Source organism: Cervus canadensis, chromosome 24 (genome assembly GCF_019320065.1).
Source record: "Cervus canadensis isolate Bull #8, Minnesota chromosome 24, ASM1932006v1, whole genome shotgun sequence".
In the NCBI taxonomy this organism is placed as follows: Eukaryota; Metazoa; Chordata; class Mammalia; order Artiodactyla; family Cervidae; genus Cervus; species Cervus canadensis.
The window spans coordinates 3,679,279-3,706,631 of record NC_057409.1 but is presented as its reverse complement, the minus strand read 5'-3'; the positions used below and the strand labels follow the sequence as shown (position 1 = coordinate 3,706,631).

General features: G+C 54.9%; 1 protein-coding gene and 1 non-coding gene across 2 annotated transcripts in view; one reads left to right on the top strand and one right to left on the bottom strand.

The window, feature by feature from the left end:
- The window catches only part of VWA5B1 (von Willebrand factor A domain containing 5B1), a 68,313-nt gene extending 44,264 nt beyond the window's left edge, over positions 1 to 24,049 (bottom strand). Inside the window, exons 1-4 of the mRNA XM_043445866.1 lie at positions 23,977 to 24,049; positions 4,613 to 4,777; positions 2,321 to 2,473; positions 849 to 1,068 (exon numbers count right to left, since the gene is read on the bottom strand). Of these exons, the coding sequence (XP_043301801.1) occupies positions 849 to 1,068; positions 2,321 to 2,473; positions 4,613 to 4,751 (512 nt within the window). The 5' untranslated portion in view covers positions 4,752 to 4,777; positions 23,977 to 24,049. The remainder of the gene's footprint in view (positions 1 to 848; positions 1,069 to 2,320; positions 2,474 to 4,612; positions 4,778 to 23,976) is intronic.
- On the top strand, positions 15,283 to 15,356 carry TRNAC-ACA. Its single transcript has one exon. It is a non-coding gene; the product is annotated as a tRNA-Cys (tRNA).
- Positions 24,050 to 27,353: the final 3,304 nt, after the last annotated feature.

Genomic DNA, 27,353 nt, shown 5'->3' with positions numbered 1-27,353 from the left:
CCCTGCCGTTTCCACCTATAGGAATGTTTCTCTCTGTGCCTCATCCATCTGCCTCCTGGCTCAGCCCTCGGCTGAAACATCACTCCTCAGAGAAGACTGACCTTGCCCCTGGACCCCAGGGTTTTGGTCCCTCTCTTGTATTCTTAGCCAATAGACGTCTCTTCCACTGCACTTCCACATAATTAATTATGCATGCAAAGTTCACAAACAGTTCACATTAGTTGTGTTATCGGTTGGACAACGATCTCTTCCACCAAGTTCCGAAAAGGCAGGAACCGTGTGCATTTGTCCCTTCTGTGTTCCTAACACCCACCCCAGTGTCTAGCACATAGCGTGTGCTAAGTCGCGTCAGTCGTGTCTGATGCTTTGCGACCCCATGGCCTATAGCCCGCCAGTCTCCTCTGTCCGTGGGACTCTCCAAGCGAGAATACTGGAGTGGGTTGGGTTGCCATTTCCTTCTCCACTAGCACACAGTATGTGCTCCGAAAATGCCTCTTGAGTGCATTAAAGTATAAAGCCTGGATATTCTGATCCCAGTTCCAATGCTTCTGATCAGTATCAACATCAGGCATTTCAGGGAGATTCTTATTTTTTTTTTCCCCCTTGTCTGCACTGCATGGCTTATGGAATCGTAGTTTCCCAACCAGGGATCGAACCCATGCCCCCTGCGTTGGAAGCTCGGAGTATAAGCCCTGGACCACCAGGGATGTCCCAGGGAGAGTCTTAGGCGCTCTAAAAGTGAGCAGGGGAGGGGCAGCTACAGCGCTTAGCATCACCACCCACCTCTATCTCCCCCACCTCGACCCCCCAACCCCACGGCCCTGGCCTGTCTGGCCGGGGCTCCTCACCCGTGGACCTGCCGGCTGGGGGCGCCGGTGCTGTCCGTGCAGAACTGGGGCACGGTTGGGGCACAGACAGCAGGCAGGAGGACCCGCACAGCCCCGCTGGGCAGCGTCGGGAGCTCCGAGGAGGTGCTGACGAACACGGTGACGTTCTCCATCGGGGCGATGGTCCCCAGGTTGACCACAAAGAGGATCCGCTCCAAATCCTCGTCCAGAGCCACCTTTCCTGGGATAATGGAACGTTTGCAGAATGGTTCCTACGTGCCAGGCTTGGAGGCAGGGGTCATGGGCACCTCTCTCACCCCCTCTAAGCTTGCTGTGTGTTAGGTTAGAGGAGCTTGTGCGCTGATGGAAAACAAGCTCAGCATGGGGGCACAATGAGTACAAGTTATTTTACAAATAACTAATTTATTGAACCAGGATCTGAACCTACGTGGGCCTGACGCCAGGCCTGAGTACTTTGCACTGTGCCCTGCCGGGAGTGGGGGGCTGGGACCCACTAGCCCCCGATGGAGGGTCACAGCTCCATCCTCAGACTCTATGTCCCCCCAGGATTTACACTGGAGCATCTCACCTCCCCCAGAATCCGTGCTGTTTCTTTCTATCTGAAAGGCCCATCCCTCGTTATTTCTTAGCCCATCTCACCCACCCATCCAATCTCCCTTGTCCCACGTGGTGCCTTCTTTTCCTCCTCTGACATTATCTGGACCGTTTTTGGCACAGCCACTTTCAACTTCCTTTCATAGTCACTCCCTGGCATGCCCTAGCTGTTCTCCCAGGCTGGGATAAGTCCTAAACTCCTGGGGGGCAACTTTGCATCTTACACAGCATGGGTGTTCAAAGGTTCTTGAACATCGATGATCAGGTGAACAAACTTCATTTCCATCACAGATCCAATGGTGAGAGTCTCTTATATCTGGACTCAATTCTTGGCTCTGCCACTAACATGCTCTGTGACCTTGGGCTGGTCACTCACCCTCTCTGAGCCTCAGTGTCCTCCATAGCAGGAACCCATATAGCCATTGTGTGAGTGCTGACTCTGCACCAGCGACAGTGATGAGCGTCCTGCGCGCTCTTTGTGGAGATTTTGATGGATTATTAGTTACATTCTACAAAGCAAGGCTTCACTTCTTGTATAAGCTTGCAAGCCACAGGACCGGCAATCAAATCTTGGTATGACTCACTCCACAACCTCTAAGCTTAAAGGATATGCTTTTCTGGTTTTTAGAGATGTCCTAAAAACCCTTTTGGTTGCCTCCTTTGACCCTTACCACTCTTTCCAAGTGAGAGGAGAAACAACCACCTGTTTTACAGACAGTAAGGTGACGTTCAGAGACGTTAATTACTGGGCCACGGTCACACAGGATTCCCGACTCTTAGCACAGTGCTCTCTCTACCCGATCCCACTGCTCCCCTTTCGGTCTGCCCGAGACTCCAGCCACGCCCAGGTCCTGCCACAGCCCCTCCAGCCCTCTTACCTGTGACAGTCGCAGCTCGAATGCCGGTAGCCTCAAAGTGGCCACCCTCTATTTTGGCTTTGTCCTTGATCTGTACCGTCACGACACGGTCCGCGATGACCGCCTCAAAGCCGATCACCGTGGTGTACTCATCCAGCGGGTACACGAAGAGTCCTGGCAGAGCGGGGCCCGGCGTCACGGGGCGACCCAGCGCTGCTCGGCATGCCCACCCCCGGGGACGGAACCAGAGCCCTTGGTCTCCGTTTGAGTGCCCCATAGCGTTCACTGCCACTGAGAGCGCCCCCGAAGGGACTCGGGCTGGGCCCCCGGCTCGAGGGCTGGACAGGATGCGTAGGGTGGCAGGCTCTGCCTCGGTGGTGGGGTAGCTCAAGGGACAGTTTCTCCCCCGTCCCAGCCATCTCTTCCTCTGGCAAGCTCACCACGACCACCCAGTACTCTGCCCACCTGCCCCACCCCTCGCAGCCCCAAGGGGCAGAAAACAGAATGAAGAGACTGAACCTCTAACACGGGCAGCCTCATCCACCCTCATTAGGGAGGAACTGGACTCACCGCGGGGCAGGTGCCAAGATTTGCCCCCCCAGTGGCCCTGGCCCGGGTCTGGTCTCTGCAGAGCCTTTGGGAGAAGAGGGCGCTCCTGCGGATGCCTCCGTGGACTCTGGGCCTCTGAGAAATGTCCTGACCACTTCCTCCCCAGAGATTTGCCTCCACCTTCATCCCAGGTTTTAGAGTCCCCCATCCTTCTGGTTCCACTGGTGTGGCCAGGGTTTCTGATTTTTCAAGAGAGAGCGGCAATCTGGATTTTTATGTGACCTGTTGTTGTGCGGGTCTAACAAGACACCTCCGCGTGGTGTCTTATCACCCGCGGTGCCCAGGAGCTGGTCTTTGGAGGAAGAGGATCAGGGTTCTAATCCGAGCCCTGCCCCCTTCCCCAGTCCGGTGACATTCAGCATCTCTAAACCTCAGAGCCCCGTCTGAAAATGGGGATAATGGAGTCAAACTCAGGGTCGTTATGAAATGGGAAAAGCAGCCACCATTCACTGAGCCCCCTCCCCCGTGGGGTGCGTCCTACGTTATGTCTCAGCGCAGTGCTCCTCAGACTTTAAGAAAACGTGAGTCACCTGGCAGGGTGGGGGGTGGGTCTGGTTAAAATGCAGATTCTGATTTGGTAGTTCTGGGGCAGGGCCCGAGATTCTGCGTTCCTAACCAGCTCTGGGTGATGCCAGTGGCTGAGGGAACACGCTCGGAGAATCGAGGTCCTATCTCGTTTAATCAGCCCACTAACCCGGGGGCAGCACAGTGCCAGGACCATGGCGAGTTTTCCATAAATCCCAGTTTCCCATCCCTCTGAGCCTCAGTCTCCTCATCTATAAAATGGGGGGACTGGTTTTTCTGCACATGGAAATCCAAAAGACTGTCTTAAAGCTGTTCAGTAATATAGTCTCCTTGGTTCCCTGTGAGTCTCACGTTAAGCCATCCTCTGTAGGTTTCCTGAAACAGAGGGACAGCATCTTTGTTCTGCCCAGAAGATTTCTGTGGGGAAGAAAGTTTCCCCTGTAGGTTTCTTTTGGGAACTCAAAGGATTGCAGACACTCAGATCAGGTTGGAGTGTGGGTGCCCCAAGACGTGAAGTTTGGGAGTTAGGAGGCACGCACCACTGTGGATGAGAAGGGATGCAAAGCATATCTAGCCTTTATACATGAGTTTCCTGGCCAGGCTTCCTGTAACTCCCTTCCTTAGGTGCAACGACAAGAGTGCAATTTACAAACAGCTCTCGCAGGGGAACGCCGGTACACCCTCCTGACTGTTGCACACTGATGGCTCACGTTCGCAGACTGTTTTCCACTCCACGCTGCCCTTCCTCACGCATTACCTCATCTGCCTCTCCCTCAAACCCTGGCGTCCAGATGGACGGCGGCTTCCCCAAGGTCACGGGGATGAGAGCCACGCTGAGCACTGGGAGCTCCTGGCTTCCAGTGAGTCCAGACGCCTCTCTTGTGAGACTCCCTGGGGGACATGGAGGACTGACTATCTGACAGGTGAGCATGACTTGTGGACATCGAGAGGGCTGGGACAGTGGGCTGGGGCAGAGCCCAAACCTGGCTTCAAATCCTGACCTGACTTGCCACCGGCTTTAAGACCTGTTGGGCAGAAATGGTATTCCTACTTTGCAGGTGGGTAAACTGAAGCTCAGAAAGGTGGTGTGACTTGTCTGATGTCAGTTGGCAGATGCGTGTCAGGACGGGGGATTCAGCACGCCCGTGGTCCTGGGGAATCCCCCGCAGGGCCCCTTACCCTGGAAGGGCTGGGCTTCCAGGTTGCCATAGGTGAGGGAGGCGGTGAGCCCCAGGGCGTAACCGCTGACGAAGGAGGTGACGTCGGACGCGGTGAGGGGCAGGGCCGCCCCTGTGATCTGGTTCAGCAGACCTGGCATCTCGTGGGTTCCTCGGCCTTCAGGACCTGCTAGAGATGGCAAGGCAAGAAGTGGGGAGAGGTCCGCCCTGCCGCCCGGCTCAATTCTCCTCCTTTAGCCTCCACAGGCAAGCAAAGCATCTTTCTCTCCATTTCCCCCAGCCACTTCCCACAATGACGCTCGAACACTGCTCGGAAGAGAAGGCGTGATTATTTCCTTTGTTTTCACCTCACAGGAGAGGAACTGAGGCCTGCAGACACGCGACCTGGCTGGATTCACTGTGGGTCTCCCAGCTTCCACCGCATCCCTCAGATGAGACCTGTGGGCTCTCAAACCTTTGTCCCTGCCACACTCTACCTGGAAGGCTTGCCCCGTGAGCCAAAATAAGCCAGCCACCCCCACTGCCCTTAGCTGTCAACCCAGGGCCCCCTTTGCAGGGAAGCCGGTCCACCCGTGCCAGGCTTTGCAGAGCCTAGCCTCTCCCCTTCCAGGAGTCCGTCGCGATTCATCCTGTCTCCATGAGATTACGTTATTCATGTCTATCATCCCCTTTAGGAGAAGGAAATGGCAACCCACTCCAGTATCCTTGCCTGGAGAATCCCATGGACAGAGGAGCTTGGCGGGCTACAGTCCATGGGGCTGCAGAGAGTCGGACACGACTGACTGACTCAGCAGCGGCAGTCTCATCCCCTTTGCAGAGCATGCTCCTGGTCTATTCTTTGCTTTGCATGGTATCCAAAGTGCTGATTGAACACGTAAAAGCATGGTTGGGGACTCCCCTGGTGGTCCAGAGGTTAAGAACCTGCCTGCCAACACCGGGGACACAGGTTCGATCTCTGGGCCAGGAAGATCCCACATGCTGGGGAACAACTAAGCCCGTGGGCCACAACTACTGATGCCCATCTGCTCAAGAGCTCGTGCTCCACCACTAGAGAACCCGCCACAGCGAAAAGCCTGCAGACTGCATCAAAGAGGAGCCCCGCCCTCGCTGCATCTGGAGAAAGCCCATGTGCAGCAAAGAAGACCCAGCGCAGCCAAAAAAGTCCCACAAAAAGATGGCTGTCATCATTCCAACACCAGTGACTTCCCAGCTCATTTCAGGGCAGGGTGCCGATTCTCTATGAGGTTCCTGAGGCCCTCCCAGGCAATCACCTGCCTTTGAGAGGTGGGGGTAGGAGCGGGAAGAGAAGCCGACCAAAGGGTGTGGAATACGAACTTGAGGTCCTTTTGGGGTCTTCTTCTGGGTGATGGATGCGCCAGGCGAAGCCACAGCAGGCTGGCAGCCTGTTGCCGTTTATTTGCAAGGCTGTTCTGTGACTGCTGATGACCCTGTCTTTTCTTTGAGAAGGGAACTCTGTGCTTTAACATCCTTGTGTTCCCAAGCAAGGATCCTCGGGTGCTCCCACCCTCTCTGCCAGCCCAGGAGTATCGTTTTAATTATGTTCTCTCTGTGGCTCCAGCCCAGACAGCTCTCAGCCCCCCGGCTTATGTGCAGCAGGCTGACTGACAGCAGGAGGCAGATAAGGAGCCAGGAGAGAGGGCTGGATTCCCAGCTGCCATCTCCCGGGAGTTTTCTGTCTCAAAGCCCAGGGTGAAGCCAGGGGCAGAACCAGATGTTGGGGCTCCTTTGCTGAGAGAGTCACGTCCCCTGCTCTCCACACTCCTTCCCTCCACCTCCTCTTCCTGGCTCCCTCCTGTCCAGAAGGCTGATGGCGAGCCAGCCCCCAGATGTGTGGGGAACTTGGACTTCAGCTTGGGTTCATCCTGGGGTGGGGCTCCGTGGGTAAAGAATCCGCCTGCAATGCAGGAGACACAGGAGACTCGGGTTCAGTCCCTGGGTCAGGAAGACCCCCTGGAGGAGGACATGGCAACCCACTCCAGTATTCTTGCCTGGAGAATCCCCTGGACAGAGGAGCCTGGCGGGCTGCAAGTCCACGGGGTTGCAAAGAGTCGTATGTGACTGGGCGACGAAGCACGCATGCTCAGGGTGGAGTTTTGCCAAGGGCTCCTCAACCAGCCCAGTCACGCCACACTGCATTCATTCCCCTTTCCCTCCCCTCTCACCTCACCAGCCCATTTTCCAGACCCTGCATCCCAAAAGTTTGGGGGAAAGACAGGTGCTCTGGCCGATCAGGAAGATGATGAGGAGGGTAAATGCCTAGTTACATACTGACCCACTGAGATCAGCCCCTGTCACTCTATGGACCAATTCACACTGCTCTGTTCCTGAAGCCGAGCCTGGCTTCTCACACCGTCTGGGGGGCGCTGGTAGCTTCCTCCCCATGAGGTCGCTCCTGGGTGATGCCCACTGGAGCCCCAGGCTGGCATGGTTGGAGGGATGATGCTCAGCGCTCCTGGCGCTGGTCCCCATCTCTCGCAGGGATGCCCCTGGAGTCCTCCAGGAGAAAGTCCCACCCACGCACCCCTGGAACCCATATGCCCTTGGGGGACCCCAAACTCATGTGCAAAACACACACACCTCTTTGAGGGAATGAATGGACTGGCAGAAGGAATGGGAGGGGCCCCTTGACCTCAGAGGAGCCATGAGGAGAGTAGTGGGTGGAGAGAGGGTAGCAAAGAGGGTTTCTAAGAGAGGGAGCCACTTTAATCCCTGGCTGTTCATTCCCTCTTTTATAAAACCAGGTGAGAACTTCCCTGGTGGTCCTGTGGTTAAGACTCCATGTTTCCAATACAGGGGGCGTGGGTTCTATTCCTGGTTGGGGAAGTTCCCTACGCTGTGCAGCACAGCCAAAAAAAAGGGGGGGGAATAAACAAAAACAAAAACAAAAAATCCCAGGTGAGTGGAAGGGCCAATAGTTCCTATCTCACTTGCCCTGCAGATTAAACCAAGTAATGTATAAAGTATCCAGCACAGTGCCCAGCACGTAGCAGGTACTCAATAAATATTTGTACAGTGAAATGAACGAATGAATGCGGGCTGTCTCCCAGGGACACTAACCTTTAGTGCTCACCTATGTGCTGGGCAGATGGTGGAGGACAAGGCCGATGTGGGATACGAACTAACGGAGGTGACAGATACCAAATAAAGCTGCAAGCCAACAGATTCACAACCTGACTCCTTGTCTCTGCCACTGCTGCGAACTGCTTGTCCCCCAGCGAAGTCTATTCCCAGTAAAGCAGCCAGAGGGGTCCTGAGAAGTCAGGGGTCCAGTCATGTGGTCCCAGAGTTCGCCCCTCTGCCAGCTCTCCACGCCCCTCAAGACCCCCGATCCAGGCCCCACACCAGTTTCCTCTCCTGTCTCTCCACTGGTGACTCCGCATGGCTTTTCTCCCACGGGAGAGCTTTCCGCAGGCTGTTTCCACTTCTAGGGATGCTTTCCCCCTAGCTCCCCCCCCTCCTTCAAGTCTTTGCTCAAAGGACACCTTCTTCTTAATCTTGGATTTAAACTTGTTCCCCCAGCTTTACTTCCAAACCCTCATCCTGCTGTTTTATTTTCCCCAAAGCATGTGTTACTAACATCCTCCATATAAAATGTTTATTATGCTTATTGCTTATCATCTGTCTCCCCTGCACGAGGGCAAAGATTTGGGGCCTGTGTTTCTCACTGATATGTCCCGAGTGCCTTGAGAGGTGCTTGTACTGTTAGTAGTTGGTGAGTAAATATTGTTGAATGAATCAATCGATACATATAGTCACAGGGCAAAGCTGGCCATTTCTGAGTTTCCCAGTTTTCCAGGGGAGGGAGAGAAGTCCTCTGACCACCAGGTCCAGGGCGGCTCCTCAGGGAAGATGTTGGAATTAAGTCCATCATTTACGCTTCCCTCCCAGAGCTTATCAGTCAGGGGCCCAGATACACCCTCCGGGCCAGCATGGCGGTCCCGCTCATCTTTGAACAGACCATCTGCCGGTCCACAGAGGATGCTCTGTTGCCCTGCCCCTGAGCCAACCCCCAGCCAGCTTCTCCCTCTCCTAATGGCCCACCACTTGGCAGCTGGCAGGCTCCTTGAGACGTTCTCTGTGTCCTTGTCCGAGGACCTGCTTCCCTCCTTCCAGCAGGGGCCGCTTATTCCTTGCACCCCCTAGGTTGGGAGGCTGACGTCTCTCGGCTACATCCCCCATCCCTACTCCGCTCTATGTTGCTTGCCATCTTCAAGGCTCCAACCACGCCCTCCTTTTAGCAAACACTCGGCCCCTGGCTCCTGGCTTCCCTGCTCCCCAAGCCCTGCCATTGCCCAGGGGGACTTCAGCACTTGTGGGAACCATGCACGCAGCTTCTCAGGCTTCCATCCTCCAAACCCCACATCTCAGGAGCCGCCGCTGCCTCTCCAGCTCAGCCTCCCATTGCCACGCAGTCCTTGAACTTGAGACACTGCCTGTGGTCGCTCCATCTCCAGAACCTGAGTCACTCACACTTTTAAGAGCAGCCGCTCAACACTTCCCAGCTCTCTCTTCTTGTTTGTTTTCTCCTTTGCAGTCATCACCCTCGGATAGACTGTGTCTTCTGCTTCTGTATTTGTTTAACGTGTCCCCCCGACTCTCTAGATGACGTATAACTTCCAGTGAGGGCAAGAATTTTCAGCTTGTTTCTTGGCTCTATCTGCCTCCCAAAGGATATTATGGGGTACAGTAGATGTTCAATAAATATTTGTCAAGTAGCTGAAACATCATTGCGAGCACTTTACATATACTGCTTGGCCAAAAACTTCATTTGAGTGTTTAATGTATGAAAAACTTGAGTGAACATTCTGGTCAACCCAATACAATGCGGGCAGCACCCCACGGACAGAGGGGCCCAGCGGGCTATAGTCCACGGGGGTCGCCAAGAGTTGGCCACAACTGAGAGGCTAAACCACAAGCACCACCTCAGAGGCGGGGCACGCTTACCATCTCTGTGCTGCAGATTGAACACATCAGGGTGCAGAGAGGAGAGGTAACTTCCTCAAGGCCACCCAACCTTGGGCTGGGAGCTGACCAGAGCAGGAGGACCCCAGAGCCCCGGTCCTCAAGCACGAGGCTACCCTGCCTCCTGCAGGAAGCGTCCCCCCGAGTCTTGGCACGTCTGCCCACACCCTCCTGAAATCGTCTGCTCCCCATCCCCACGGGGGCTGCCTCAGTGTTCTCTCCTGGACCATCTCTACCAGCTCCTTCAAGCCTCCAGGCTGACTTCCTCCCAGTCCCCTCTGTCATCTCATGGACACACCTGCAGGTGCGTACACACACACACACACACACACACACACGGGCACACACGCGCCTTCCCTTCCCCCTGAGCTTCGTGGCTCCCCACCGTGTCTGCCCTGCAGGTTAAACTCCTTGAGTGGCATTCAGGCTCCTCCCCACCAGCGCCCCGTCTCCACCCCGGGTCAGCTCCTGTTACGTCCCGCATGTTCCCTTTGCTCCCAACACACCACACTGACCTTCTCACCATGCCTATCCCACACTGGAGCCTTTTCCTGTAGTGATCGTGACCTTCTTCTCTGCCTTTCAAAGTCCTCTTCACCACTCAAGACCCAGTTCCACTGTCGTCGCCTCCCTGAAGCCTTCCCTGACACCCCAGCCCATCTACATGCCCCCCTTGGGGTCTCCACAGCCTCTGGGTCTCCACAGCCTCTGGGCACTTGTCTGCCACCTTGCACGTCATGAAGCTCTGTAACCGCCCATCTGCAATGGCTTGTCTCCCCCTCAGGGTTGTGGCACGGAAAGAACAGGGGTGTCCCTCCCCACTTTCCTGTGTCCCAGGTCCCTGCAGAGGAGGGGTCTGAAATGGAGTCATCTCCCAGGGTCTAGGGCTTTGTGATCATCGCTAATGCTCACACACACCCTCATGTTACAGGTAGGGAAGTTGAGGGTTAGGGATCTGGAAGCCAGGACCACGTGGCTGGTGAGGGGTCAGGATGGCTGAGATTAGGAAGCAGCCTTCCTGGAAAGCCTGTACTTCAGGACCTCCCTGGGGGTCCAGTGGCTAAAACGCCACGCTCCCAATGCCGGGGACCTGGGTTTGATCCCTGGTCAGGGAACCAGATTCCACATGGCTCAACTAAGAGTTCGAAAGCGAAAGTCAATATGTTAGCTGCTCAGTCGTGTCCAACTCGCTGTGACTGTGGACTGTGGCCCTCCTCCGTCCATGGGATTCTCCCGGCAAGAACACTGGAGTGGGTTGCCATTCTCTTCTCCGGGGGATCTTCCTGATCCAGGGATCGATCCTGGGGCTCCTGCCTTGCAGGCAGATTCTTTAATCTGAGCCACCTGGGAAGCCCTGGGTTCGCATACTGCAACAGAAGGTCCCGAATGTCACAATGAAGATTAAAAATCCTGCCTGCCGCAAGTAAGACCCATCACAGCTAAGTAAGTAAGTAAGTGTTAGTTGCCCAGTCATGCCTGACTCTTTGCGACCCCATGGACTGCAGCCCACCAGGCTCTTCTGTCCATGAGATTTTCCAGGCAAGGATACTGGAGTGGGTTTCCATTTCCTTCTCCAGGGGATCTTCCCAAGCCAGGGATTGAACCCGGATCTCCTGCACTGCAGGCAGATTCTTTACCGACTGAGCTATAAGGGAAGCACAGCTAAATAATTCAATAAATATTAAAAAAAAAATACACCTGTGCTTCCCCTTCCCCAGCTGCTTCATGATCCATGCTGAGCACGGGGAAGCGGGGAAGCGGAAGGAAGGAAGGAGGGAGGGGGAGAGAGTGAGGTTCAGGACTCTGGTGAGCTAGGGCTGTGAGTGCCGGAGACCCTGGGCTTCCTCTGCTCTGATGCCTCTCAACATGTGGCCGGGACCCCAATTGCACCGTAAGCCCTGCCAGCCCCCGCCCATCCTCCAGGCTGCAGAGATGCCTCTGGGGAAGCCTGCGGCCTGGCGCCCCAGGTTGTCCTGGAACAGCCTGGGGTGCAGGGTTCCAGGCGGAGCGCAGAGGCTGGCTGACAGATGTCTGCAGCGGGCGCAGGTGTGACTTGATTTAGATGTGATGCGGAAAGGCTGCGTGGGGAAGGAGCGAGGAAAAGAGCGCTGGGCCCTGCTTGGCCTCAGTCGTGACGACGGCGGTGGAGAACGCCTGCACTGGGGTCCTGGGTCGAGGAGCACGGCTGCCTGCCTCCCCTGCCGGGGGACGTCTACTTTTCAGGAAGAGATTGGAAAGGGAGATGCTTGTGGGGTCGCAGCGAGGTCCCAGGAGCTAGCATACTGCCTGGGGATAGTCTCTGGACGGCTACTTCTGGGCGACCTTGGACCAGTTACTCAGCTGTGTCCTGACAAGTACCTCCTGTGCAACCTCAAGCAAGTGACCAGTTTTGTGCCTTAGTTTCTACATCTGTAAAATGGGACCATGCCGGTCCCCCCGCCCCACTCCTAGGAAACTGGGGCGACAAAGGAGAGAACGACTGTCAAGTGAGTGGGTGGGAAGCAGGCAGGTCCTGGTGGGGCTTCTCCCGTCTCCCCGCCTCCATCAGCCCTCTCCGAGGGGGGACTTACTGTCCCCTGGGCAGACTAGCCCACTGGAAAGGTCCCTGGGTCTCTGCCCGAGAGCTCATCTCAGTAACTCCTCTGATTCTACCCTTGGAGCTGTTCAATTCAGTTCAGTTCAGTCGCTCAGTCATGTCCAACTCGGCGACCCCATGAACTGCAGCACGCCAGGCCTCCCCGTCCATCACCAACTCCCCGAGTTTACTCAAACTCATGTCCATTGAGTCGGGGGTGCCACCCAACCATCTCACCCTCTGTCGTCCCCTTCTCCTCCCACCGTCAATCTTTCCCAGCATCAGGGTCTTTTCCAGTGAGTCAGGTCTTCCCATCAGGTGGCCAAAGTATTGGAGTTTCAGCTTCAGCATCAGTCCTTCCAATGAAGCTGACATTTCCCTATCTCCTTTTATCCCAGGTCATTAGAGGGAGGCCTCTTCTCTCCACCTGGAAAGTCATTCTGGAAGCCTCTCGCCCCTCACCCTGGTCAGATCGCCCCCGGATTATGTCCACAGAGTCGGAGGCCCCCAGCTGAGGGGGCTGAGCCAGGCCTGGGAGAGGTGCAGACGGCAAGCTGGCCCACTCACCTTGAGCTCGGGGGTACACCTTCTCTGCCCTGTGGCCAACGTCTCTCGGAAGTCCAAGCCATAATGCCCTCACTCAGAGTCTGTCCCTCAAGGACCACCCCACCCACTGACCAACACTGACACTTCCATCAAAGTGGGGGCAGAGTTGACGGGTTCCTAGGATCCGATCTGATTGTTCTAAGCTTCTGGAATTCTAGGGCTCTCAAATTCTGGTCCTCTTCATCTGAACCTCCCACCTTGGGTTCATATCCAGCTTATGTGGGTAAACAAATTGGTGCTTCTGGCGTCCCCTCTCCCCACCTCATTCACCGCATGCTCCAGCCAGTTAAGACCCCTTGAATTCCTGCGAACAAGCCTGACTTTTCCACCTTCCATATCTCTTCTGAGGCTGCCAGTTTCTGCCAGGAATGCCATCCCCATGCCAACCCCCTCCTCGAGAGGAGATCTGACTCATCCTTTAAGACCCAGCTCAAATACCACCACCTCCATGAAGCCTTCTCGGGGGTCCTGTGCCGAACAGAACTGCCCCACTCCCACCCCCAGCGCAGTCAGCCCGTGTCGCATTAGCCGTCTCATTATCGGTGTGTTGGAGGTGTCCTTTCAGCCAATGCATGTCGGACACTGCGGGCCTGGCCAGGCAAGGGCTGTACCCCCAGGCAGAGACCCCACCCTCCCGAGCGGGGAGGCGGTCAGCTCCTGGAACTCAGGGCAGAAACTCTCTCTCCCCGGCGTGCGTCTGGCACATAGACTGCATGGCGATGAACCCAGGGAAGCAAACAGCAAGCGCTCCATTTGCGGAGTCAGTGAATGAGTGGGTGAGTGGATGGCTAGGGTGGACGGGAGAGGGGTGGGAAGAGGCCTTGGCGATGGGAGGAAATGCCTCTATCTCAGCCCAGCGCAGGAAGGATTCCATCCCAGACACAGCTGTGGTCCCACTGTGGGAGAGAACCCAGGGGATGGTCGGGTCAGAAAGGCGCCCGGCGTGCCCATGCGGCCCGAGGGACCTGGAGTGCCTCCAGGACGGGCATCCAGGACGGCAGCCTGCGTGTGGCTGAGGCCCGAGCCGCCCACACGTCGGGAGACTTCCAGCTAAGAGGCTGTGTCCAGACGCGCTGGAGGAGGGAGAAAAGGGCACATTCGGATTGAAACCTCCAGGTCTGTGAGCCCCGGTGGGTAGGGTTACTGATGAGAATCTTTGCCGTGTGACATTCAGGAGAAGTGGAAGTGGAAGTATGAGTCACTCGGTCCTGTCCGACTCTTTGAGACCCCGTGGACTGCAGCCTGCCAGGCTCCTCTGTCCATGGGATTTTGCAGACAAGGATACCCGAGCAGGTTGCTGTTTTCTCCTCCAGGGGATCATCCTGCTCTAGGGATCAAACCTGCGTCTCCTGCATTGGCAGGTGGCTTCCTTACCACTGAGCCACCAGGGAAGCCCATTGTGAGGCTTACAAGTGAGTTATCGCATACACGTTGCTCACCGCAGAGTCTTGTTCTCCTTACACGCTGGTGACGGCTTTCTTGCCCTTTTTCCTTTGGGATTTCCTCCTAGTCTTACTTTCCCCCCAACTCAAACTGCATCTGGGCACCTATGTTCTTGGCATTTCCCAGTTGTGGCCATGGCCACCCCTAGCCCCCATCCCTGCCATTCAGCCACCCCAGGGACCCCCTTTCCCAAGGCACCCAGTCAAGGTATGGACTGAAGAATATATTCATTGCCTTAGTTTCCCTTTGAGGTCCACAGTCTGTTGGTGCTGAGATGCGAGGCTGCAACCTCACATGTGAGAGAAGCTGTGTAGACGGAGGCCACTGGGCAGGTCAAGGCCCCCAGGCCTGAGCGCCAGCTCTGCCACCCACTCCACGTGGGCCCTGGATTGGGACCCTGGTGTCACGCATACAGCCCGTGCCCATGTCTCAGCTCTGGCGCCACGGGTGGTTGCTGACTCAGTGTCTGTCTTTGTCCAGCACCCCTGAGGGTGGACGCCCTGAGGGTAGGCACCAAAGCTGTCTGCTTCCTTGTTCTATCCCCTAGCATGCACAGCAGCGGCTGAAACCATTATTCAAAAAAGATAAAGATACGGAGCAATGAAGACCTACCAGGCATCGTTCTAAATACTTCTCATGAATTAACTTAGGTAACCCCCCGGACAACTCTGTGAAGTAAGGCATGGATATTATCCCCATTTTGCAGATGAGAAAACTGAGGCCCAGAGTGGTTGCATTCCCTTGTCCAAGGTGATATACTCACAAGCAGAGCTGGTACTGGGACTCTAGCTTCAGAGATCGAGGTCTTAACCATAAAAATGCATCACTCCCTCAATACTTTGCAGAAGGAAATAAGAAGTCCCAACTCCACCTGAGTCTTGGCATCTTCATTTAACAGCACGAAGAGATGGGCCTGGAGAATGAATCCCATACCCCTTTCCCAAATTGACAGTCCACAGTCCTCTCTAGAAGGAAGAGTGTTCTCTGCTCTTTTAAGGCAGCTGAAGCCTGGGCATTGGTCCCTCACTTGAAGACTCCTTTTTTAAGGGGGCCGCATGTCTGACTTCTCTGGTGGCTCAGACGGTAAAGCGCCTGCCTACAATGCAGGAGACCCAGGTTCAATCCCTGGGTCAGGAAGATCTCCTGGAGAAGGAAATGGCAACCCACTCCAGTACTCTTGCCTGGAAAATCCCATGGATGGAGGAGCCTGGTAGGCTACAGTTCATGGGGTCGCAAAGAGTCGGACATGAGTGAGCGACTTCACTTTCACTTTCATGTCTGACTGTTGAGTCCCTGCCCAGGGGCAGTCCTGGGTATTTCTGCCCTACCTGGGGGAATATCTCATTTAATCCCCATAAAGACCCTGTGGGGACTTCCCCAGCGGCACAGTGGTTAAGAACTGGCCTTCCAGTGCAGGGGACACAGAGTCGATCCCTCGTCGGGAAACTGAGATCCCACGTGCGGCAGAGCTACTAAGCCCTTTCACTGCAAATAAAGAAAGCCTGCACACCGCCGCAACAAGCAGCCAGCACGGCCAAAACAATAACAATAAAAAAAAAACCCTATGAAGCAGGTCAGCTTCACTTTACAGCCGAGGAAACCAAGACACAGAGAGGTTAAGTAAATGTCAAGGTCTCACAGCAAGCCATAGAAGAGTCAGGATTTGAATCCAAGCAGTCTGGTTCCAGAACCTGGGTTGCCCATGGAGTCTCCCTGCAGCCTGCTGGTCAGTGCCCTGGGACCCTGCTTGCTCTGACTCGGTGGCTGTGATCCCTTGGCTCGGATTGGGGCAAAACCCCTAGGTTCCATGTCCCACTGGCTCCTGCCCATCTGACGTTCCTTCCAGGAGTAGGGGGCAGGGATGGTAGCGGGAATGGGCACATCCTTCCCCACGCTTCAGGCACAGATGCTGGACCAGCCCCGCGGCTCGCTTCCTGCAGCATCAGCACCGTTGAGGTGACTCCCACAGGAAGTCATTCGAACCAAGAGGTAAATGGACCATAGAGGATGCAGGCAGCGGCCTCGAAATGGATCTCAAGGGGCAGCTTACTTGCAGGAGAACCTTGGAAGAGGTCTGTGGTGTCTCTTTTTTTGTTAGGACTCCATGTGGTAAAGTGCCAGCTGATAGTTAGCAGGGAGTGGGGAGCCAGTTGAAGAAGCTGGGTCCCTGACAACCAGATTTACAGAGAGACAATCTGGACATTCCTGACCCTAGTAACAAGCTGTCCCTGGGTCAGGCACGATGCTAAGTAATTCATGTCGATTACCACACTGACTCCTCCTGACCCTATACTATTATTATTATTTTTTTGACAGACAATTTGAGTGAAGCTGAAACTCCAATACTTTGGCCACCTGATGCAAAGAACTGACTCATTTGAAAAGACCCTGATGCTGAGAAAGATTGAAATCTGGAGGAGACGGGGACGACAGAGGATGAGATGGTTGGATGGCATCACCAACTTGATGGATGTGAGCTTGAGTAAACTCCAGAAGTTGGTGATGGACAGGGAGGCCTCGGGTGCTGCGGTCCATGGGGTTGCAAAGAGTCAGACATGACTGAGCAACTGAACTGAACTGGACTGAACTGAGTGAACCTAAGAGAGGTTAAAAACCTTGCCCAAAGTCACAGAGCTACTAAGTGATACATCTGGGACTTGAACTGGCAGTCTCATTCCAGTGCCTCTGCATTTACTACGCTGCTGGAGCTAAATCCACAGAAGTAAGAGAAAGCCTTCCTGATGCAGAGTGGGGCTGTCAGCAACAGAGATGAAAGCAACCAGAGGCAAGTGATTAGGAGTCTCCAGCCTGAGGGTCAAGAGCTCGGGGTCTGCAGTCCCAACAGAGTTGGGTTGGAAGCCTGCCTATGACCTGTATCTCTGAGTCACGTGGACAAGTGACTTCACCTCTCTGAGCCTCAGGTTTCTGATCTGTAAAACGGGTACATTAGAGGCCTACCTCCTGGCATCATTATGACAAAACGAAGTGATGTGCCAAGCATGGTACCTGGCCTGGAGTAAGGGGTCCTCGAGTCTGGACAGTGTGTCTGATTCAGCAACAGGGTGTCAGGGGCCAAGCTAAAGCTGCGTGAACAAAACAGGGCTGAGTATTAAAGGTGAGTGGACAGCTCTGGCTTGGGTTGGGGAAGATGGGATGAGGAACAAAGTTGGTCAAGGCCAGACCTCCCAATAGGCTTGTGATGAAGGGGATCCCCTCAGAAAGGGGATCTCAGGAAAGCCTTCAAGGTCCAAAGAATTGAAAGGACAGAAGTAAAAGTAGTGAGGGGTTCCCATCCCTGACCAGCTTATCCTCTCAACTCCAGCCCTGAGCCTTAGGAGAATGATAAAGAGTACCCACGCCTCGTAAGAAGCAATGTATAATCAAAGCGTGCTCACATCCATTAATTAATTGGAACTTTCTAAATAGGGGAAAAATATAGATTGTTATCCCCATTTTAAGGACCAGGGGCCTGATGCTGGGAAAGATTAAAGGCAGGAGGAGAAAGGGACGACAGAGGATGAGATGGTTGGATGGCATTACTGACTCGATGGACAGGAGTTTGAGCAAGCTCCAGGAGCTGGTGGTGGACAGGGAGGCCCGGCGTGCTTCAGTCTGTGGGGTCGCAAAGAGTTGGACACGACTGAACAACTGAGCTGAACTGAACTGAAGGATCAGGAGACTGAGGCTCAAAGGGAAAGAAACACAACAGAATTGGAGTTCCTGTAGCTGAGCCTCCTCTATGCTGTGGACTGAATGCATCCCCTTTAAGTTCATATTTTGAGCCCTTGATGCCCAGTGGGATGGTGTTTGGAGGTGGGGCCTCCCAGGGATAACTAGATTTTGATGAGGTCATGATTATGGAGCCCCCATGATGGGTTTGCACAAGAAGAGGAAGAAACCAGAGCTGTCTTTCTCCACCTTGCGAGCAAAAAGTAAGAAGGCACCCAGCTGTGTGTAAAGCAGTAAGTAGTTCTCCCCCAAGAACTTGACCTTGCTGGCCGCCTGATCTCGGACGTCTAGCCTCCAAAACTATGTGAAGTAAATTGTTTAAGCCACCCATTGATGGTATTTTTGTTACAGCGGCACAGGCTGACTAAGACACTGTTAAAACCAACCTACTGCTTTGCTCAGCTGGGGCTTGAGAGTTGCAGAAGCCAGCTCCACTGGCCACAGGTATTCAGATCTGCTGATCAGAGTTAGTGACCAGGGCTGGGGGCGAAGATGCTCAAAGGGATCCAGCCCAAGATCACCTGTTCTCTTCCCCTAGTTTGCTGTTAACATCCCCTTGAAGGCTCTGCTGCCCCTCTCTTGGGGAAGCCAGAGTGTGTCCTTCGTGGTGTTGGGCAGATCTTTCTCCTCTTCCTTCTCTGGACAGCAGGCACACCATGCACGCTTCTCCGCCCCTCTGAAGGTGTGGGCGTGTGTCTTGTCGGGCCAGTGAACAGGGTGGAAGTGAAGTGGGCCACTTCCAGGTGGAAGCTATAATAGCCAGTGTGCAATTGGCCATATCTTATTCCCTGCCATGGTGATCACAGAGACACGTGTCTGTGAGGGGCCTCTGTTATCCTGGGCCTGAAAGTGACAGCGTGGATGACTCCCGGACGTGCGGCTCAAGCCAGAATGAAAACACTGCCGCTTGTTACGGCACCATCACCTCATCTACTGGGAGTCAGTCCATGGATGGGTCTCAGTAACTACGGTCCCAAGGGCAGAAGCCACACTACGGAGACGACAGTAAGAGGCAGGGAAAGGGGAGACTGGCCAGTGAGTCCGCTAGAATGCAAGCTCCATGAGGCAGAGTCTTGCATGTTTTGCAGACAGTTGTATGCCCAGTGCTTGGCAATCAACAGATACTCATTAAATGTTAAATAAATGAAGGAATGCCCTAAGGTGAGGCGGGCAATGCAGAAGCAAAAGACGTGAAGAGCAACGTTCATGGCCCTTGCAGGGATAGTCATTCACTCATTCATTCAAAAACTTTACAAATATTAAATACTGGTCACATAAGATCTCTAAATTTCCCCAATAATTTGACCAGAAAGAGGCCAAGTAAATCCACTTAAGACAGCGTAGAAAATGTTGTAGGAAATGGTGAGTGGAAAGAAGTTTTCAACATGGATTTCATTTTAAGAAATGAAACTAAAAATATAAAAATAAAATCTTATACATTATTAAAATAAGATTGCAAGTGCAACCACATGCTAAAATTTTCAAGGGTCATGGGAATTCCCTGGTGGTCCAGTTCTTAAGACTCTGCCCTTATACTGCAGGGACACAAGTTTGATCCCTGGTCAGGGAGCTAAGATTTCACATACCATGTGGCCAAAAAAAAAAAAATTTACAAAGAATAAAACAAGTATGGTTGGGGCGGTAAGATTTTTGAACGTTATATGCTAGAATGAGGTGACTTTTTTTATTTCATATTTCACCATCTCAGCAGAGTGATTGAAGTTTCCTACCATAAACACCAGGCTTCCCTGGTGGCTCAGAGGGTAAAGTGTCTGCCTGCAATGCGGGAGACTCGTGTTCAATCCCTGGGTCGGGAAGATCCCCTGGAGAAGGAGATGGCAACCCATTCCAGTACTCTTGCCTGGAAAATCCCATGGACAGAGAAGCCTGGTAGGCCACAATCCATGGGGTCGCAAAGAGTCGGACATGACTGAGCGACTTCACTTCACGTCACCATAAACTCAGTGTGGCCAATTTTCTCTCCTTGTGTTAGTAATTGGCCTACCTCTCCCAACTTCTCATTTGTCTACGACTTTGGGTGGGATTAAAAGAGTCCTCCATCTTCCCCTTTGATTGGAGTCATTAAAACCCACAACTTTGACAGGACTGCAGTTTTACCATGCAGTCTGTGGCATTGTATGGTCAGCTGCTGACCCCACCCAACAACCAAAGAGAACCTGATGGACACAGGTGTTACACGACGGGCAGGGACTGATGCTGGTGAGGAGAGAGGGTCACGCAGGGACTACGTTTTAAGTGGTTCTTCTGTTCTGTTGATAATTTTTGGGTAACTTACAGCCTCACACTTGTGGGGTCTCAGATGGTGACTACCCAGATCCCTGCAAAGGGTCTGCACACACAGATCAGGAAGACCGATCTCTCCTCCAGGCTCCTTTTGTGTCTGTGCTGGAGAATCCCCTGCAGCTGCCATCCTGACCCTGCGTCTCACTGTCTCCAGAGGGGCACCCCTGGAAGGAACCACTTGGCCGATGTCCTGCATCCAGCAGTTTGACCCCTAGTGCAGTTAGAGGAGGAGGGAGAAGAATCCAGCAAAGGACTTTCAAACTGGGGACTGGAATCCCCCTCCCCTCCCCACCCAGATCCCGGTGAGGAGCCGAGCTGTGAAAGTTCAACTCCTCACAGCAAAGAGTTGGACGCGACTGAGCGACTGAGCCCGCACGCACTCTCCGAGGTCCAGACCTGATCACCGTGCTCCCTGCTCCCCGACTGTCAACAGTCTGAACTGCATGTTGGATCCAGCCTCCTTGATGGTCATCCCCAAGTTGCCTCTGAAGCCTGGTCTGGTGTCATGCCTCCACTCTTGCCCTCAGTCCCTGAAAAGATAGAATATTTGCAGCCTCACCCCAACCCCATGTCCTTGCCAAGTTCTTCCCTCAACCCAGAGCACGCTTGGGCCAACTACGCGTTTCTAAAGCTACTGATCCTCCTGGCCCTTTCAAGTCCCGCCTCCTCCCTGAAGCCTCTCCCGATCCTTTATTAGGTGGTGATTGCTCCCTGCTCTGAGCCCCCTGGGACGCAGGCTGGCTCAGCCACATCCTTCTGTGATCATCGCCGTCGGCAGAATGGTCCTAACGTCTCTTCTGAAGGAAGCACTAGTGCCTTCGCCAGTCACTTCCTCTCAGGACACCCAGCAACTACTCAGGAATTGTCTGTGGGATCTGCCCACCTCCTCACTTTATTTCTGCTGAAATGGCCCTGCCATTTGCTATGTGACCTCCAACCAAGCCCTTCGAGCTCTCCAAGACTCAGTTCCATCATCTGCAAAATGAGGACGAAATAAAACCCCACGGGGAAGATACCCGGTAAGGAGTCATCACCGAGTGGGAGGACCCTCAGTACTGGTCCCCTCCCTCCAGTTGCAGCCTCTGTGTTTCCTGGGGAGGCTCATCAGGGCCAGGACTAAAGTGAGGCAAGGGACTGGTCAGTGGAGGCAAAAACTCCTCAGGGTCCAGCCTCTGGCCTTCTCCTCTCTTCTCTCCCAAAGAGGCTGACGCCTGCCCTGCTCCAGGTTGTGAGCAGATGGCTTCCCCCTGCCTGTCTCCACTCGGCCTTCAGCTCTGGGCTTCAGGTTCTTACAAGCCTCCTTGGAGTCTCATTGTGGCTAGCTCCAAGAGACCTCAAGTTGAAGAGTTCATGTCATGGGCACTGTTTTGTCTCATCCTGGATAACTGATGCATCTCTCTCTCCACACTTGAGACTGCAATGCCCAGCACGGAACCTGGCATAAAGTGGGCCCCCAGGGGTGAAGGATTTTCATTCCTTTTCCTCTTTCCACCCTAGGTGGTTCTATTCATACCAACTGATTTACTTAATATAAGCCGACCAAGACTCCTGCTCCTCCCAGCTCTGCCTGTCCTCACACCTCCAGCCACATGTGAATGCTTCCCTGCCCCTCTTCATTCACCCATGTATCCACATCCCCCCACCAATTCCTTCAGGTCCCCACCCAAATGTCACCTCCTCCAGGAAGCCCTCTCAGTTTCACACGGAACACCCTGAGTCCCAGCCCCCTCTCTCAGAGAGTTTCATGGGCCAGCCATTCTGCTGGCTAAGTAACCCCAGAGAACACAGGTTAGGGAAAGTTTCCAGCTGGATTTTCATCAGGCAGTGCCCCACGGACACATGCTCTTCAAGGAATTTGAAAGTTAAAGTGAAAGTCATTTAGTCATGTCTGACTCTTTGCGAACCTATGGACTGTCCATGGACTTCTCCAGGCCAGAATACTGGAGTGGGTAGCCTTTCCCTTCTCCAGGGGATCTTCCCGACCCAAGAATCGACTGGGGGTCTCTTTCCTTGCAGGCGGATTCTTTACCAGCTGAGCTCTCAGGGAAGCCCATAAGGAGTTTAATGGGATGAAAAGATTTGCGCATCCCTGGTGACTTGGGGCCATATTTTGTCCACTGATCCCACTGGACTGTTCCCCATGCCCCGAGGGAAGTCTGCTGACGTCTTATTTACAGTGACCCTCTGCTTGGCCTGGCCCAAGCCACCTTTCCAGTGTGGCTGAACTGGGAAGTCCATGAAACCACAAGCAGCCTAAGTCAGCTTGGCCACGGGTGACTCGGGTCATGTGGTTGGAGGGGTTTGGCCGGGGGATGCTGAGAGAGACCTGCTCAGCCGGGAGAGAGGACAATTGGAACCTGAGCAGGAACCCGAGGCCAGGGTCCTGGCTGGGCAGGGTGCCTCCCCCGGGTGCCTCTTCCGCTGTCCCCATTCCCTGGGAGGAGTCCTTTCCCCCAGAGCAGCATCAACACCTTCTATGAGGTGAGGGGAGGCCAGGAGCAAGTGGGCCCCGCTCAGTGAGGGAAACGCTGCTCTTGCCTCCGGGCCGGGACCAGCAGCACCCGTCCACCAGGCAGCAGCCCATGGCCAGTGCCTGGAGTCCCTTAGGCGGTCATCTGGCTGGGGTTTGGGGCTGGTTTCCTACAGACCTGGAGTTACCTAAGGCTGGGGAGGGAGCATCCCCGTCCCCCTAAGCCCAGGACCCTTGGCCCGTCTCGCGCCAGAGGAGCAGTGGGGTATGCGGGCAGCCATCAGGCACAGTGCCCACCTCTCCGCTGCCCCGGCTCAGCACCCGTGGGGGGCGGTGGGGAGGGTCTGGCTGGAATCAGCGGAAGCTCTGTCCCGGGAAGGGAGGCTGACCCAGGCTGGGTGAGAAGCCCTGCCTGCAGCCACGTGTCAGGTCGTGGGAATCCTGGAAGACAACCTCTGGGTCAAGTTCAGCCCACAGCTGCCTGCTCGCGTGCATGTGCGGGCGCACACACACACAGATACACCCCACACTGTCCCTGCCCGCCAGCAGACACAGGGATCCCACACACGTGCCCCTGAACACGTCAGCACGTTTGCCCACGCACCATGCCCCCCACCCCCTTACCACCCCCGAGGCTCCCTCCCTTCACACCTTCTGGGGACGCACAGCCCCCCGCAGGTCTCTAGAGCAGACATCCCGCGGGCACCACGCCCCCCACCTCACCCCACCCCCGCCCCCCGCCCTCCGCCCTCCAGCCGGGCCCCCTCCCCCAGTGCCAGCTAAGCCAGGGAGCTTCAGGTGCCCTCTGCCCTCCAGCCTCGGGCAGGACGTCAGATTCTACCAGCGCCCCCGAGCCTCTGCCCAGATCCCGGGGCTGGGGAATCCAGGGAGGAGGAGAGGAAGGGCGCTCAGCCCGCTCTTAAATCTTCAAAAAAAAGGAAAAGACAGGAAGGAAAGGGAGCAGGAAGGTGCCTGCGGCTCTCGGAGGCGAGGGGGGGGGGAGGGGGAGGGTCTAGCATCCCCCCTTCCCCGCGCCAACGCCGGCGCCCACCGAGCCTGGGTCTGCGCCGCGGGGCGGGCGGGGCGGAGGGAGCCTCGGCTGGGGCTGTGGGCGACGCCGCGGGACATGTTATGACGGGACTTCCAGCCCCGGCTTGACGTGTTGGCAGACGCCAGTGCTGCGCGAGGGCGCCAGGCTCCCCTCCCCTCCCGCAGCCTGCCGCGGACCCCTGCTCCCTCCCAGAGCCCCACTTACCTGGCAGGAGCCTGGGGGTTCGGGGCTCTGAGAAGGGCTCGCGGATCAGCTAGCGGCTGGCTTTGGGGACAGTCACACGCCCAGTGCCCGGAGGGCAGCGGCATGAGCCCCGCAGCCCGGGGAGGACAGCCCGCAGAGCTCCCTCTGGCCCCGGGGCGCTGGAGACTGGGAGGGGGCGCAGGGAGACGGTGGAACAGGTGTCAGGGCGGGTGCGGGGAGGGGAGGGCGCAGAAATACAGAGCGGGCAGGAGATGGTGAGATTCATCCCCGGGAAGAAAAAGAGAACTAGCCACTCACACACCCGGAGCGCTCCAGAAAGGGGCGGGGGGCGGGGGAGAGAGGGGGAGGGAAGGGGAGGGAAACGGCAGCAACATGTGGTCCTGTGATCTCTCACTTCTATCGCTGGAGCATCCTGAGCCCTGGGTCCGGCGGGTCCCCCATCCCACTAGTGCAGGCGCGCAGTGTACACACGCTGATGTGTGCACACGCTCACACACACACGCACACACTGGGGACAGCCCGGCAGCCCCGTCCTCATCCCCACACAAACTGGGCCAGCCCTTACCTCACCCCCGAAGCAACAGGTGTCTGGATAAATGCTCCCTGCTGTCCACAGCCCCAGCCCAGAGCTGCTGGAGGGGGCACCCAGGGCAGGGCTCCGGTTCCAAGCCCAGCGCCCTGGCCCCGGCAGCCGGCTTGATCGATGCCCACTTTGCAGTGGCTGCTTAGGTGGCCTGCAGGAAGCAGAGCCATTTGTTTTGTCAGAGCGTAACCATGACAATCACCCCATGCGCACACGCTGGTGCGGCTCCCCCCGCGCCCTTTCCCTCCCCCCTCCTCCGGAGCACAGGAGAAGGCCGAGGCCACTTAGCAGCCTCTGCTAATTCCTGCTGGGACTGATGGAGAGGGCCAGGCCGGCAGTCACAGGCCTGCGGGCAGCCCCTCCCTGGGGAACAGGGCTGCCTCGGGTCAGCACTGGACAGGGCCTGTCTGGGCCCTGGGTGGGGGGGCCCTCTGCCCAAGATCGGAGCCAAGCTGGCCTTGTCTACATCTCCTCGACCCCCAGCATTTTAGGACCGAGTAATAGACCCTGACCGTCCATTTCCCCCTCAGCCCCTGCCCTGCTGTGCCCACGATGAATCAGGCAGATGGCTCTGGTTATCTTGCTGATCACAGGCACGTTATTGCCGAGACCTTTGGCCGTGCCTGTGCAGCCTTAGAGCCCTGAGATGTTACCGCCTGCCCCTGGTCATAGCAAAGCCACAAAGAAAGTATTTAGGCTTTTAGGTGAATTCTAGGAGGCATCAGACTGGAGACCTGGCCTCTGAGTACAAAGTTGGACGGCCCAGCGAGTCAGAGGCTTATGATCAAGGACAAGCAGATCTGGAAGCCAAGAGGTCTGCTAGCTGGGACTGTGAAACCTGGCTTTGGAGTCTGCAGTTAAGTACAGGATGAAGCTAAACAATCAAAAACCTATGTTGTTATTGTTCAGTCGCTAAGTTGTGTCTGATTCTTTGTGACCCCACGGACTGCAGCACGCCAGGCTTCTCTGTCCTTTACTGTCTCCTGGAGCTTGCTCAAACTCATGACCACTGAGTCGATGATGCTGTCCAACCATCTCGTCTTCTGTTGCCCATTTCTCCTTCTGTTCTCACACCCAAGAACAGGGGCTTCATCCCAGTTTAATAGAGAAACAGCGGATCAGAGAGGTCTGGAGTGATTTAACCCAAGGCCACACAGCTCGGAGGTGACAGAGTAGGGATTCAAACCTCTGCCTGTCAGATTCCAATGCCTGGGAACTCCCCATCACACCCCATCAGCCTTTTATAGCTCTCACTATGTGCCAGGCTCTGGCAAGCAAGGCCTGGAAGAGGTGAATGCTGCTGTTCTACACGAAACCCTGGGAGAAAGACGCTGTGATCTTCATTTCAGAATGATTGACAGATATACATTACTGTATTTAAAATAGATAACCAACAAGGACCTACTGTATAGCCACAGAACTCTGCTCAATATCCTATAATAATCTACATGGGAAAAGAATTTTAAAAAAGAATAGAAGCATGTATGTGTATAGCAATCACTTTTCTGTACATCTGAAACTAACACAACAGTGTATATCAACTACAGTCCAATATAAAACAAAGATTTTTAAAAATGAGCTCAGAGAGGTGAAGCAATTTGCCCAAGGCTATAGAACACATAGAAGAGATGAAATTCAAGGCCAGGTCTGTCTGATTCCATCTTTCCACCCTGTCTCCTTATCTACACATCCAGGGCAGATGACCTATCCCTTTTCTGAACTCTCTGCCTAAGGAGAGAGACATCTGAGGATGGGATGGGGCCAGTGGGTGGACGCAGTGGGACAGAAAGGTCTGAAGGGAGCAGAGACACGGTGTGAATGCAGGAGCTCCCTGCCAGGGTAACGGATGACATGTGATCTCAGCCAGGAGTCTGACAGTCAGTGATTCCACCACTAAGAAGTCATGTCTTAGGATCCTTGAGTGCTCTGAGTCCCACCAGATGTTCCTTAAATGTCTGCCTGAAACCCCGGTAGACATCAGTGTAGGTGTATGTGTGAGAGCACAGCCCCAGCAAGAGAATTCTGGAGAAGAGTTTGGAGGGAGGGATTTTGTGTGTGTGGTGTGTTGGGGGGTAAATGTTGCTGGGCAGAGGGCATGGAAAAAGGGCAGAGAGGACAGGAAGCTAGGTTGTAGGCAAGCAAACTTCTCCAAGTTGATTGTTTGGCCTGGGTCACCTCTGAATTCCTGCTGGGGTGTAAGATTGGTCTTGAGTAGAAAATGATGGTTTTGGGAATGGAATGCTGCCTTCGTCAAAATGGGGACTCACCATGATTCACTTCAGTTTGAAACTGAAATTTGAAACCTATGATGAGCTAGGCTTTGGGTTCAGGGCTTAAAGAACGGAATGATGAGCGACTCAGATTCCAGCAACTTTGTCAGGAGGGAAAAGACACAAGTGTTCCCAACCAGCTTTTGTTCCACTAGACTGTCCCCTAAAGCCTTTCCACACACACCATCTATTTCATCCCACCATCGCTGGTGCAGTAGGCAAGATCAGCCTTGTGCTAGACAGGCTGGGAGATTGAGGTGAGAAGTGACATCACTGGTACCTACAGTGGCTTTGAGCCACTTTTCAGCTCAGAGTTCCAGTTTCCTGGAGGTTAGGGACTGGGGCTTACAGAGCATCAGTTCAGTTCAGTTGCTCAGTTGTTTCCAACTCTTTGTGACCCCATAGACTGCAGCACATCAGGCCTCCCTGTCCATCACCAACTCCCGGAGCTTACTCAAACTCAGGTCAATCGAGTCGGTGAAGCCATCCAAACATCTCATCCTCTGTCGTCCCCTTCTCCTCCT